Below are 15,332 nucleotides of genomic sequence, written 5' to 3' on the forward strand. Positions count from 1 at the left end.
TACAAAGCTTGAAATATTTTTATATAGCTGGGTGTTTTGGTAGTACCTATTTTGAGAGAAAACGCCTGCGACAACTGGAACATCAAACTCCAACACTATGTTACACGGTTGCATATAGTTTAAATTAGCAATTAGCAAATCCAAACGTTTCGGCAATTTTTGCCTGTTAAAATAAAAATAAATCGTACATCATAATCTAATACCTGACGTTCTGTAAAAAAGCTAGGACAAATTAAAAAATATATAGATTCTTTCAAATATAGTCCAAAAAATAAATAAATAAATAAATTCTGCATCTTTCAATTGTTTTAAGTCCTAATGAGACTAGGCGAATTCACTTGCGGCAATTTTATTGTTCTCTTTCGAACTTGCCTCATGTTCATGCAATTTTTCTTTTTCATTATTGCTAATTCTGTTATTGTTTTATATATTTTTGTATGATATTTTAGAGTGTTGTTGTTCGGGACAACGTAGTTATTTTGTTGCTACAAAATAGTTAGAATCAATCCCATTATTGTTGTTTTTATAAAAACAACGTTTGTTTATTAGTGGAGAAATATCGTAATGTTTACTGGGGGTAAAGCAGGGAATACCATGGTTTAGGAAAAAGCCACAAATCCTCATCACTTCCCTTGGTTTTTGTCTGGGGATATTCTCTCCAGGAGTTATTTTAAAATAACTCCTATATCAAAAAACATATGATCTTCGCCTTAACAAGGCAAAACTCATAGAATATTGTTGTCAGATTTTCTTTAACAGGGTAGGAAAATACAAAATTGCTACCGGAATATAGGGTTTTGTATAGATATGAACGGATATTTATTTCTACTCTCGATTTTAATAAACTTCGAAATTCCGAATACACAAGAAATATACTAAATACTGTATCCACTCTGATCATTTTCTGCTGTAAGGCTTCGTATCCTGTCAAAACCTAAAACCCTAAATTATAGATATTTTGGTCAAAAACTTAAAAATTGTTATAAACAGTCCGTGTCGATTATTGGACATATGACTATGAACTACATAGTTTCAGTCGTACATATTTGGACAGATATATTGTAAACCCCCATTGCCAACTCGCCGGCGTATTTATTTTCCGTTTAAGTTAATTTAACCCTTCGTCATATTCAATTTAAGAATAAGATTCTAAGTCGATTTAGCTACGTCCGTCCTTCTGTCGTCTGTTAAGACGTCTAGAGTGAAAAACTACAAAAAGGTATTTCTTGATTTTCAATATTTGGAATATTTCAGTCACAATTTTCTATTGATTAAGTGTTATCTTAAATGTAAATTTTCAATAGCCCCCATATAACGGCTACATCACATTTCGAATCTTTAGACGCATTTTTCAACGAATTTGTTGTTATTTGTCGTTTCTAAGAGGATATATAGATCCTACCCTCCATTTGTCGGAACCACATGATCTTTGGGATTTTAAAGGTTTCAACTCTAATATTCAACAGACTTAACTTTAATTTGGCAATTCTGACATTCTAATTGAATGAAAATGCATTATACGAACATTTTTTACTGCTTTGAAATTAAATTAAAATAACAATGTGTCCAATTTTTGATAATGTAGCATATAAAACCAGTAGAAAACTAAATTTTCAGTATTAAAAGACAAGTAATAGTTTGTAAAGTTTTCACACATGTTTAAAAACTAAGGCACTGCCGAACTTAACGCTTTTTTCCTTTATACCATTTTCACAGACTCCAGGTATCAAAAGCATGTTGATTTTTTCCAACAATAGCTTGGCTATGGATCTTCAAAAGGCATGTACTTTTCAATTGCGATTGTAAATCATGTACTATGAATTCTAGTTCTATTTTGTTTGTCAAAGTCGTTGAAGTAATTCCAAATCGATATTATTAATATGTATATCCAATATATATTATCCAGCCATATATGCAAAAAGGATGGAATCATACATTTTCTTAAAAAATGTTTATATGAAGGAAATATTTTTAAACTCCAATTAAAAGTAAGGCCGAGGTAAGAATTGCAAAGGCGACAGATAGATTCTCAAAAACAACAGTCATTAGAAAAATACTGTTGCCAGATATTTGAAAAGTACTTAGATTCAAGATTAAGCAATCAGAAGATATCGTAATTTTTTTTGGTTACCAATTTATGTTCTGTTCCAGATCCTGCAATAATCTACTAGTTTTGCAATTTTTTTCGATATCATGGAGGGGAAATCGGTTATTGTAGTCGAAACTCTTACATTCTTGCAGTTCTAAAACAGACCATTTATTACTGACAAACATTCAAATATTTCTTTTGCTATCAGAATATTATTTGGACTTTAAATATTTTATGCTTATTTAGTAATTTGTATATTTGAAATAATTACAGATAATTCCGGACCTCCAGGATTCCATAGTACACCGTCTTCCAAATACAATACGTATAATAGTTATGCATCCGTAGAAGAACGTCCCACAGTTGACAGTCTATTGAATGAAATGGATAACGCTTCGCTGTATGCCGTTCCGAATGGGTATGTTTATTGATTTTATTCAGTTATATGATATTAGACGATAACATTGTTATCTCCATACAAACAGAGTTCGAGGCAAATCTCCAACTCCGGGTCGACATGTTACTATTACAGTGCGGGAAACAAAGACAGAGAACCTTGCTGGACCGGAAGGGCCAGGTAATTATGAAATATCTGTTAAAACGATGTTTCCTACTCTTATAGTTTACATTTTTTTGCAGTGAGACAAGTTGAAGAAAAGGTTGTTAGACAAAAGGACTCGTTCACTCCCAACAATTCATCACACCAAGCCTACGCCTCGTCCGCCACAAAAGAATTGGATGATTTAATGGCTTCACTTTCAGACTTTAAGGTAAGTAATGTTTGGATATATATAATAATTAAAATTCTGATTATAAACAATAACCTGTATAAAAAGGTTTTTTTGCAATTAAATTTAAACTAGACCAAACCATAGTTTGGAATTCGTTTTAACGAAAACTGTTTCTTAACGCAAGGAATAGTAAAACTGGCGCGCAAATTTAAATAAATATTGCGTTCTTTTTTACTACTTTTTAATAGACCGAGAAAAAGTAGTAGCATGATTGTTAGTTTCTGATTGGCTGATATGTGGACTTTAGAAAGCAAGGGCGGAACTTACATTTCTCACTTTTACTAGTTTCATCATTAAAAAGTTCAAGAACCCAACAAATTTGTGTCATTATTTTAAGTGGGCTATTCTAGAATGACGTTTGCGAATCTTATGCAACTTATATAATTACTTGTCGAAAAGCAAATCTCAAGACTCCTACGACTACTTTGATATAACCCAGTCAGCATTTTTTGAAATTTTTAATCACATTCGAGTCTTTTTTGATCCGGTCGCGCGATTAAAAATGTGGAATATGCGCGCATTTTCTGATCATAAAAGACACATTTGTCGGGAGAAAAACGTGACCTCCCGCGACTCTTCTTAATAAATCACATATGAGTCTTCCTCTAGATTAGTTAAGAGTCTTTTTCGGCCATTTTCTGATCGTTCTACGAGTCGTTTTCGAATCATTTTTTAATCATTTATTGTGCTAAAACTTTTAATTTGTGAATCTTTTTCGAGTCTTTTTAAACTCATTTTTTGATCAGTTAATGCAGATTTTAGAAATATACACAAAATATGATTATGATTCACGAGAACGGCATCCATTTTATAACTGCTGTTAGCATCCGCGACTTGAATTACTAGGTTATCCTATTAGACCAGCTGATGGTAACTTGATATGTAATTTTAATTCGCCACATTTATGTACATATAACACTGTTGATAGATTTGAAATTTTATAAAAGGCAAATGGGATTAAAACGAGAAAATCGAGGCTTTTTTATACATTATGAGTTCCGAACGAGGGCCATCTTAAGAACTTTGCATGATTCAGTTGGAAAATGCGACTGAAATATTTGAAACTGAAATTAAAAATCATCTTTATTTAGTAGCTACACCGAAATGTGAACAATAATCGGATTTTTTGGAAGGTATAAGAATTAAACTTCCAGATGTGCCCATAAAACTCTTAACATTATGCAATCTGAATTTTTAAAATAATTAACTTCAATGGAATTCTAGGGAAAGTTTAAATTGAAATTCTAGTTTTGTGTAAAAACATTTAGAGTTTTTAAACAGTTGAAACTGAATCTTGGATTTGTCTCAACCAAGGCTTTGATCAATTTGGATGCTGCTCCCAAACTAAATTGTTAACCGTTTCAATATGTGATAAATCTAAAGTAGTCACACAAGCTTTTATGGGATTACTTGACAAAATAGTGACAGCATCAAATACTCTTCATTCGGGGAGTGATTAATTTTGGACTAAATTGACCAGAGCTTTGTTATAAAATGGAAACCAAATTTAGCATCACAAGTCACAACAACGCACAAATTCTGTGTAATATTGCAATATTTCCAATTTTAATAAATGACACATATCAAAAGTGTTTATATCTCAATATCTAATGTTCTGATTGGTGGAAACTTTTGCTTTAAATATCGTATATCAAGTAAATTGGCTTTGTTTAAAATTTTGACATATCACACAAAAGTTGCTTTCGAATTGTATTTATCAGCGTGATCTAAAATTGGATGTACTCGGTCGACGTTTTTCTCCACAGAATTGAAGTACATGTATTTATATGCATGTTACCGAAATACGACGAGCGTACAAAATTTCAAAGTTGAACCATTTCAACCGTGGACCAATTATAAGGTCGACCAGAAAGCGAATTCGCAACAAAATTCAACTCTTCATATACATATATTATCAAAATGTGTAATTAGAGTGACAAAGAAAATATTTCGCCTCAACACAAAAAAAAACATTGCAACGAATATCCGATTTATACATTTTGGCAATACATATTTAAATAATGTGGTAAATTAAAATGAAAATAAACAAATTTTTTGTTAATTTGTTAAGATTCTATTGAAAATTAGCAATTGTTACAGAAACATTTTTTATTCTTTGGGTGTTTTCGTTTGTCCTGAGTTGTCCATAGTCGGTCCTTTGGATTCACTTCCAATAAAAATAAAATGGTGGTGTTTTTAATCAAATATGTAGCCATCTTCGCTCTCTAAAACATTTCGTCCCCACATATGGCCGTCGGAAGTTTGTAGACTTACATGACCGATAAAACCGATAAAATTGTATCACAGTTACCGGACATTTTTCAGAAAATTCCATCCAAGGATTATTCTTGCTATGTTTTAGGTGTGTCTTTAGCTTTCAGTGGGGGATCTTTTTGAGACATAGAGCCTTCTCCCAAGTAGAATATAACATAATGTCATGCTGAGAGGAATTTCAATCTTAATTGACTGGAAAAAATAACAATATTAGCATTTCAAACTGAATTTAAGATAATTACTGAAATAAAAGTCACGAGAATATATAAAAGCTAATAAAACGTTTGAAGTCTTCCTTTGATTTCTCTGGTGTTAGATTTATTCGTGTCTTAAAAACGTTCATCCAATGGTGATTTTGAGACTACACAAATGAATGAAATCATAACTGATAATAACGTTGAGTATAGATTTTGTTTACTTACTTGTAGCTGCATTCTCCACCTTGTCTGTAGCTCTTTATACAATATCCAAAACAAAAAAAAAAAAAAAAACAATATCCAAAAAGCCCTCATTTCTTTAATTTCCTATTTTTCAGTTCATTTTCAAATTAAAATTGTTGGACTAAAAGGGACTAGTATTACTAGCATTTATTAAAGTTATTGACAGAAAATGTAGGTATCAGCTGGGCTTACTTGTCGACCTTATGCAAGCCACACACGATACAACCGTTGTTACAACTTAGAGGGTAGCAAAGTTGTGTGCTTCGGCCACAAACGATGCAACTTTGTGTACAATCTCTTGGTACAACTTCACTTTTCGTAGATTTTATTCAAGTTAAGATGACACCGGAAAAAATTCATGTTCTATAAGTGACTCAATAGCCTTTATTTCTTATAAATTGAGTGGATTTCATGTAGTTTTGATATGCGAAACAATGGTGTTGCCTCTTCGAAAATAAACACAAAATGAAATTGTATGCGACATACCCACAAACGTTACAATCGGTTGGTACAACATGCTAAATATCAAAAAATTTTGAGACACAACTTCGTACAACCGATCCACAAACGATACAATCTTGAATACTATCTCTCCAAGTTGTACAACTAATTGGGCCATAATTTCAACCAAGGTAGAAATATCAGGTAGCAACATAGGCGATAATTACAACAAAGCAACTTTTGTCGGAACTTGATATGTCAAAGTTATAATCTAGGCGAATTGTTTTGAAGTATACAATTTGGGGCAAATTATTTCATTCAAACAAAATATTGAATGTAAATATGTTCCTAATTTTTGTTTTTCCTATCAAAATTGGAAACATTAGAAAATATTTATCAGCATCGATTGGAAATTCTAAGTAATGCTAAAGCAGAAGCAGAGAACGTTTAATTACAATATGGTTGAATAAGCATAGAGACTGTAAATTTAGTACTCGCCCATAATTTGTAGACTTCCGCGTGCAAGCGAGGGACTTTGAAATTATACATTTTTAGTCGTCGCTGTCTCTTCATTATCCTTACACAGTGTGCAGTTTGTGCCGGTAAAGTTGATTTCTTCACAAAGTACTTCACAAGGATATATCAGGCCAAATTGGTGTTGATACCTTAAAATTTGTTACTTTTTTGGATTGTGCGTTATTTTTTGCTAATTCTTCAGCCTGTAATAAGGCAGGGACTAGGAACCTATCAGAGCAGTTCACAGGTACCTCAGGGTTATTTACATTTCAGAAGTACATAAAAAGGTACAGAGGCCTGAGTCTATTATTAAAAAGTGCGGTATGTTCCAAGCAAGTTGTCTTCGACAAGATGAAGTTGATAGCAGCAGCTATTAAATATAAAGCACACTTGTAGGAATTCGTTTATGTATAGATAACTGCAAGTTGGTTTCTAGGGTTAAAATACATTTGGGAGTTGAGGTCAGTCCATCCCGTCAATCTTTATATACTCTCAATTTATTTAGTCACTCCCCAAAAATTGCCAATGTTCTGCTCCCCAAACCAACCAAATTAACTTTGGTTTCATTCACCGTTGTAATCCTGTAGTGCATTGGTTAGAAAACCTTTCAATAAATTGGATGAATTTCCACGTATGGGTTTGTCTCCTATATAAAGTTGCGCCCATTTTTTTAAACTGGAATATTTTAAAAATATTGCCCATGTTTTCTTATGTTCAACATAAACTTTTTTCCTCAAGTTAAACTCTACATTCCGATTTACTGGCAACTGCATTGTTAAATTTTAAAATCATTTGAAATTTTTTTATGTGTATGTTGAATTCAAATTAATTTTTATTTATTTTTTTTTTTTTTGACATCTGATTTTATCTGATTCTTGCTGGCCTGAAGGGAAACCTTCTTATTCTACCATGATTTAAACATTGACAATTAAACAATCTTCGTTTTTTGTGTTGAAACTATACACAAATAATACAAAAATGGAAATCTATTTTGACAGTTTTAACAAAATATCGCAGTAAGCATCCAAGTTTTGATAAACTTTTTCTCCGCTCTCCTAGAATCAATTTCCATAAAATTATTATTTTTGTAGAGATATGATTTTTAAGTCTATCTATCTATATATATAAAAATAAATTGTTGTTTGTTGGTAACGGAATCAGTTGGAAACGGTTGGACCGATTTGCATAATTTTTTGTACAAACGTTCGTCATACCCCAAGTTAGGTTTTTAAAGAAAAAAATATTGACCACGCCTCCTTTTACGCCCACTATTACGATTTATCTAAAATCTTTATATTTGCCAAAATAGTGAAGTTATCGGTTTGAGAATTATTACACGAGATGTTGTTGGCTTTCCATCCAACCCTAAGTACTTATTTAGGGGCTGAGGAACGCGTCTACTTTTAAATCTATCTCTCTATATGTAAAAGAAAGTTGTGTTATTTACTACTCTTATAACATAAAGACCGCCGGTCTGATTTTAACGATTTAGAAAAATTCGGAATTGCCTCTTGGCAGAAAAGAATAAAATCCAAAAAAAATCGCGTAAAAATGTGAAATTTGAACATTTTCATTTTGACTTTTAAATAGTACATAGTAATGTTTTATATTGCATATTTTTTTTTTCCATTTTGACTTACTATTTTCGAATGTACATTTGTAGTGTTTTTTTTAATTCTAATAAGATGTGTAGGTTTTTTTGGGTAGTATAAAGCCACAACGGATAAAACTGTTATTTATAGATTTTATGTATTTATTCGTAATACCGAATAAATACATAAAATCTATAAATAACAATTTTATTCGTTGTCACTTTATATGAAAATTCTAAAATCGAGAAAAATCGACAATTTTTCAATGGAATCGAATTTCAAAATAATAGTACATTCTACCGACAAATTTTGTAAGGACCGCAAAAAAAATCAGCGAACCAGTTGAAGATTCTTTTTCTTTTTTCTATTTTGAAGTGTACATTTTTTTTATTGGTTTGTATTCTGAATGAATAGTATTAAAAATGAAATGAGGGCGCAATACGATGTTAAATGCTTTCTACTCCAGGACCTACATCGTGCTTCAGCTGGAAGATGCGAACACATTTAAACAAACAAAAATGACCAAAGAAGCGTATAGGGCTAATTTCAAAAGGTGGACCTACTTCTTTCAATAAATTGTCAAATGAGAACACAAAATGCAAAATACATTGGGACTGCAATTAGTCAAATGCCGACTATAAAGAACGCAAAATAGAAATTCTACCTAAACATTCAAGATACCTTTAATCGCTTTGCCAGGTCATGATATGGATCATAACCCCTGATAACGGAACAACCCGATTTCAAGTATATTCTACATTTTAAACATATTTTTCGTACTAATTTTAGCTTATGTTGATAATTTAAGAAGAAACCATCTTTGCAAAAAATTATCACGTTTTGGTATCACCATCATATGATTTAAGGTATTTTCGAGGTCTTGCTCACTTTTTTCATTTTTTGGCCCTTATTTGACATCTTTGTTTCTAAGGGGGAAGAAAACCTCTTCTTATAAATTTTTATTTTTCGGAAAAGTGCGCATCTTAGTCTTGAGGCTACCTGGGGTAAAAAACCCTGGGGTGGAAAATCATCTTACAGATAATTATCCTCATATGAATTTATTTAAGTATAGTCCCCACATTAGTATACCCCCAAGTCCACTTTCCCAACCAATGTGTGGTCAGAAAAGAAAATTTGGTATTCTATTGAATTTGTAACCCCCAAGAGAATATTGGTTGGGAATGTAGATTTGGGATGTACGTCTATATGAAATAAACTCCGAAATGTCAATCTGGGACTCATTCAGTCGGAAATTGTGGCAGAAACATGAAAAAAATACGAAATTATAAAGTAACTTTATTGGATCTCCGCCGCACAATTTGAATGCTTTTTACAATATCAAAAATTGAGCTGAATTTTCACATGGGGCTATTATAGATGTTCTTTATCATATAGGTATTTAACACTTAAATTAAAGCCTATAGCTGAAAAATAAGATCAGGCTCTTCAAAATATCTAAAACCGACGGTAATTATACTTTTTGCCTTGAATATTAATTTATATTTAGTCATGGAGTCATTACTCATAATCAAGTCATTACTTATAATCAAAATTGGAGTAATTATAATGGCGTCATTGCTTATAATCAAAATTGTGCCGCCTGCATAAGTCAGATCTGTGATTTATTATGCTTTAAAGACTAAAAGTACGGGCCGGCAACGCGGACCGGGCCAGCTAGTTTGTTATAAAAATCCAAATCTAATTCAACTTATATCCGGAATATTTCTTTTTTTTCAATAAAATAAATAAATTTAATTCGCAAGTCATATTCGATATATATATATATATATATATATATATATATATATATATATATATATATATATATATATATATATATATATATATTTATATATATATATATAACCATGGACCTTAACCATGTCACAACAATACAGTGAAACAATACAAACAAATTTCTCATAACGTACCTAGGAAGCAACAAAAATACATGTTTTGATATGCTTTCGCTTTCACCTGTTGGACAATAATTAAATGTTCACTTAACTGCGCACTTTTAAACAAAAACAAAAGCAGCAAATTTGTTTTGTTTATTATATCTATAATTTGTGTCAACGCAAATACGAGATAATTGTCTCATTTTATGTCGAATATTTTAATGGGCCATCCAACTTGTTACACGAATAATTTCTTTACGTCTTTGACTAAATAATGAGAATATAAAATGAGCCAAAAATAGAATTGACACAATTCTCACTTGACTTTGTTTCTTGTATTATTTTTGCATATAAATTTCCTTGGCTGAAGATTTTATTTCGTTTGTCCTTACATGGACCTAGAAATGTTAATTATTTTTGTAAAAGTACTACGAATTGCACATGATTATTTAACGGCACGAAAATAATATGAATGGCAAGCGTTCTTCAATGCTGCACCGACTTATTAAAGAACTATACTACTTCCACCACTGTTGATGAGATATCAATGTTAAAGATAAATGAATGAAAATTGTCATAGACATTTGTAGTACTCCTAATATGTTTGAATACGTTTTCAGATAAGCTTCATATGGGGGTACCTGACGTTTGTTGATATGTTTTTAAGGTCCTGGTCACATTTCCAGCCAAATTGACAGAAAATCAATATTTTGTAATATTGATGAGAACAAGCTCGCAGAACAACTGTGGTTTCAAGTTCCTTCCATTCTTGCCAATAGTCGAGAATGGTATGTAAAACAGGAATTACCAAAAAAAAAAAAACATGTGCACTAGGGCTACTACTTTTTCTATTGTTTGCAAACATAAACAAGTAAAAAAGCAGGTAAGTTTGGCCGGGCCGAACTTTTTATACCCTCCACCATTTCGAAGAAACTTGAAAAATTTCAAAAAAATTGAAATGTACTTGAAAATTTTCAAAAAAAAAAGTTGAAAACTACGTGCATATAAAAATTGTTGTCATAGGCTGTAGTACCCACTACGAACTTCAAATACGAAATTCGAAATAATTCCGGTAAATAATGTCGGTTATATCATGAAAATACTGAATATCGGGAGGTACCGTTATATGGGGGCTATACGAAGACCTGGACCTGCATACACACATTTTGGTCATGGGCTGTAATACCCATTACGAACTTCAAATACGAAATTTGAAACGATTCTGATGAAATCATCAAAATACCGACTATCGAGAGGTACCGTTATATGGGGGTATACGAAAACGTGGACAGACATGGCTCATTTACAAACTTAACCTGCTTAGCCTATTGGTAAACTATGCATGTATGCAAAATTTTAGCCTTCTATCTCACTCAATTCGTTCCAAAGATAGCGTGATTACAACAGACAGACAGCCACAGCGGACATCGCTAGATCGTCTTAGAATTTTACGCTGATCCAGAATATCGAGGAGTTACAAACTGAATGACAAAGTTAATATACCCTCCATAGAATGGTGGAGGGTATAAAAAATTCGACTACTTAATTAAAAACACGATTATAACACAAGAATCGCTGGTCTGATTTTAACAATTCAGACAAATTCGGAATTGTCTCTTGGCAGAAAAGGTCAAAATCCAAAAAATCGCGTAAAAATGCCAAATTTGAAGACTTGCTTTTTTGAAATGTACAATAGTAATATTTTATTTTCCAGGATTTTTTTTTTTATTTTGACTTGCTATTTTCGAATATACATTTGTAGTGTTTTTTTTTTAATTCTAATATGATGTGTAGTTTTTTTGGGGAGTATAAATCGACTATGGACAGAAGTGTTATTTACAGATTTTATGTATTTATTCGGTAAGTGGAACTATACGAAAAATATCATTTCAGAAGATGATTAGCTGTAAACAAAACCAGTAAAGAAAGTTCTAATATCCGACGGGACCGACTTTATGATACCCTACACTACTCTGCTAATTTAGTAGAGCTCCACATAACAATTTAAAATTTTTAATAGGAGAATTCAATCATAATCATATAATTATAATTTAAAGTTCAAATGACTAAATATGCCGAACCATTTGTATCTTGAAATTCAATTCACAATTAATTTGAAATCGGATATGGGAGCTATATCCAAATCTGAACTGATCTCGATAAAATTTGGCAAAGATATTTTGTGTTACGAAGTGCATTTTACGGTTGTGGGTAACAAATCTGATGAACAATACATATGGGAGCTATAGCTATATCTGAACCGATATTCATCAAATTTGGCATACTAGCTTCTAGATTCAATTCGGTCGCATGTGCCAAATTTCATCCCATTTGGACGTTTGGTGCACATATGGAAGCTATATCCAAATTCGAACCGATCTCGATAAAATTTAGCAAAGGTATTTCTGAGCTGCATTTGATATATTTCCCCAAATATTGTTGTTACAGAGTGCGGAGGACAAAAATAACAAATCAGATGAACAATATATATGGGAGCTATAGCTATATCTGAACCGATTTCGATCAAATTTGGCATACTTATTTGGTTGTATGTGCATAATTCCATACTATTCGGGCTGATATTACACGTTTGGTGCACAATAAAAGGCAAATCGGACGAAGACATAAATGGGAGCTATAACTAATTTTTTACCGATTATCTCCAATTTCAATAGAGTTCGTCTTGGGCCAAACAAATGATTTGTGCAAAATTTCATCTGGATCGGGCAATAAATGCGGACTGTACTTTGTTTACAAAAATACATGGACAGACGGACGGACATGCATAAATCGACTCAGAATGTGATTCTATACAGATCATCAAAAGGAACTATGGGTCTATCTCGTTTCCTTTTGCCTGTTACAAACAAATGCACAAAGACATAATACCCTGACCACCTTGTGGTGAAGGGTATAAACAGCATTATTTTACCGTGTATGAACGGTGTTTTCAATTTGATTAACTTTATTTAATTGAAAACTGAAATTGCAGGCGTGTTACATTGCAGTGTCGTACCGAATTATGTGGTGGCGAGACTGAATGGATGATGTCGAAATAAAAGTTAAAGAATAATTACTTTTTTAAAATCGCAAAAAAAAATCACGAAAAAGAGACTTCACTGCAAAAATTCAAAAATGGGGGGGAAAAATCGAGAAATGCTTTTCAATGGAATCGAATTTCAAAATAATAGTGTGTAATATTAACAAACTTCGTAAGGACCTTTAAACATTTGCTGTAAAAAATCAATTTGGCTTGATATATTGAATTCGGTCGTTTTTTGTGAACAAAATAAAGAATGATGTTCACAATATATAACTCAAGAACGATATAACTGCAGAACGGTTTGACGGACTTTGACAATTCATACAATTGGCAAAAAATCGCTTAAAAATATGCCAATAAAAATATGAATGAAAAAATCTTTTTGGCGATCTTTCATGTCTAACATTGGCATCTAGCTTTCAATTCCATGGCCTACATCGTGCGAACAAATGAGCGACAACGCGTTACGGGACTTATTTCAAAACGTGGACCTTCTTCTTTCCACTGACAATAATTCGTCCAATGAGAACTCAAAATGCAAATTCATTGAGACTGCAATCTGTGAAATACCGTATATAGAGGGTGCAAAATAGTAGAGTGAATTTGGATATTTAGTAGGAAAAGGATTTCTTAATAACATAAATCGCTTTTGCAGGTCGGATAAGGGTACAACCCGATTTCAAGCATAGTTTACATTTTAACCACATTTTTCAAACTAATATCGTCAAATATTGGTAATTTGAGAAGAAACCATCCTTGCAAAACCGATCACGTTTTGGTATAACCATCATGTGATTTAAGCTACTTCCGGGGGGTCTTGGCCACTTTTTTCATTTTTTGGTCCTTATTTGGCATCTTTTTTTCTACGGGGGTAGAAAACCTCTTCGCATACAATATTAAGTTTTCAGAGTAGGGCCCATGCTGGTCTTGACCACATTCATCAATTGACTTGGCTAAACCCTGGGATAGAGAACCATCCTACAGATTATTGCCCACATAAGCATTTTTTTATCTTTGACTATTCTGAAATCATTGTGCCATCAATTATGAGTTGGACAAAACTAAATACCCCGCAGGACGGTATTCTAAACATTGGAAATACAAATTTCAAATTACAGCTCATTTGAATGGAAAATCTTGCTAAGCCCTTTACAATGCCAAAAAATGAGCTGAGTTTTCACATGGGGCTATTATAGATGTTCTATATCATAAAGGGTTTTAACACTCAAATTAAAGCCTATGGCTGAAAAATAAGATCAGGCTATACGAAATATCTAACACCAGCCGTGGGTGAACATCTATTATAATTTTTGCCACGAATATTTATTTCAATTTAGAAGTGACTATGGAGTCATTACTTATAATAAAAATTGTGTCGCTTGCACAAGTCAGAACTGTGATGCATCAAAGATTAATAGTACATGCCGGCAACGCGGACCGTGCCAGCTAGTAATTAATAATCTCAATAATAAATCTCAAAAAATAAAGAAAAGCAAAAACCGAACAAAAAAAAACTATTATAAACACTTAAGCAATCTGAGTTGGCGGTGAAACTTTTTTTATCGAATCGATCTAAAATACGCGTTTTCGTTTTCAGGACAATACTCTCCACATCGATTTAAGTCGTAAGTGCTTGCCCCAGCCCCGATGCTAATTTCAATCTCTGTGGGCGGATACATTGAATTGTTTATAAATCCTTGGTTAGTATAGTCTCTCTGCTCTGCTTATGTATGTAGAGCTTTGAAATTTGACAACAAATGTATTGTGTCTTGGATGGTTAGTACTGGAAATTGGCTATATCAACCTATGTTTTTGCAAAACCTGATTATCGGTATTTTAAATGTCATAGCCATAATTTTCGACCAAATGAGCTCCGTATAACGGTACCTTCGGATTTGAAGAATCTTGAAAAGTTGAGGCGCGTTACAATTTGGCGTCTTGGGTTGTATGAGAATATAAACTAATTCAATTTTAAACAGAATCGGTTGGCAGAATTTGGTAATGTCGGTCCTCATTGTATACGTAATTTAACAAAGGTTTCAAATAGAAGTAATGCCCGTTTTTTTAAATGTTTTTGAATTGTTGCAATGGATCGGTATCCCTCAATTGTTGGTGTTTGGAAAGTCCTTGTCACATTTTTGGTTGGTTTTGAGTTTGTAATGGCTGAACAACTATTACGTGTGTTTTTACTTGTTGCAGTATATTAATATTATAGCATTCATGGTTGTCCGCCAGATTTCTAGTTCTT

At 32.4% G+C, this 15,332-nt stretch overlaps 1 protein-coding gene across 6 annotated transcripts in view; it reads left to right on the forward strand.

Annotated features, from left to right (window-relative positions):
* Positions 1-15,332, forward strand: part of LOC101900781 (leupaxin) — an 84,052-nt gene that overhangs the window by 51,833 nt on the left and 16,887 nt on the right. For all 6 annotated transcript variants that reach the window (XM_005179104.4, XM_005179101.4, XM_005179105.4 and 3 more), the window contains 3 exons: positions 2,363-2,507; positions 2,575-2,666; positions 2,729-2,859. In XM_005179104.4, coding sequence (XP_005179161.1) covers positions 2,363-2,507; positions 2,575-2,666; positions 2,729-2,859 — 368 coding nt within the window. The remainder of the gene's footprint in view (positions 1-2,362; positions 2,508-2,574; positions 2,667-2,728; positions 2,860-15,332) is intronic.

This window comes from Musca domestica, unplaced genomic scaffold (assembly GCF_030504385.1).
Source record: "Musca domestica strain aabys unplaced genomic scaffold, Musca_domestica.polishedcontigs.V.1.1 5, whole genome shotgun sequence".
Classification (NCBI taxonomy): Eukaryota; Metazoa; Arthropoda; class Insecta; order Diptera; family Muscidae; genus Musca; species Musca domestica.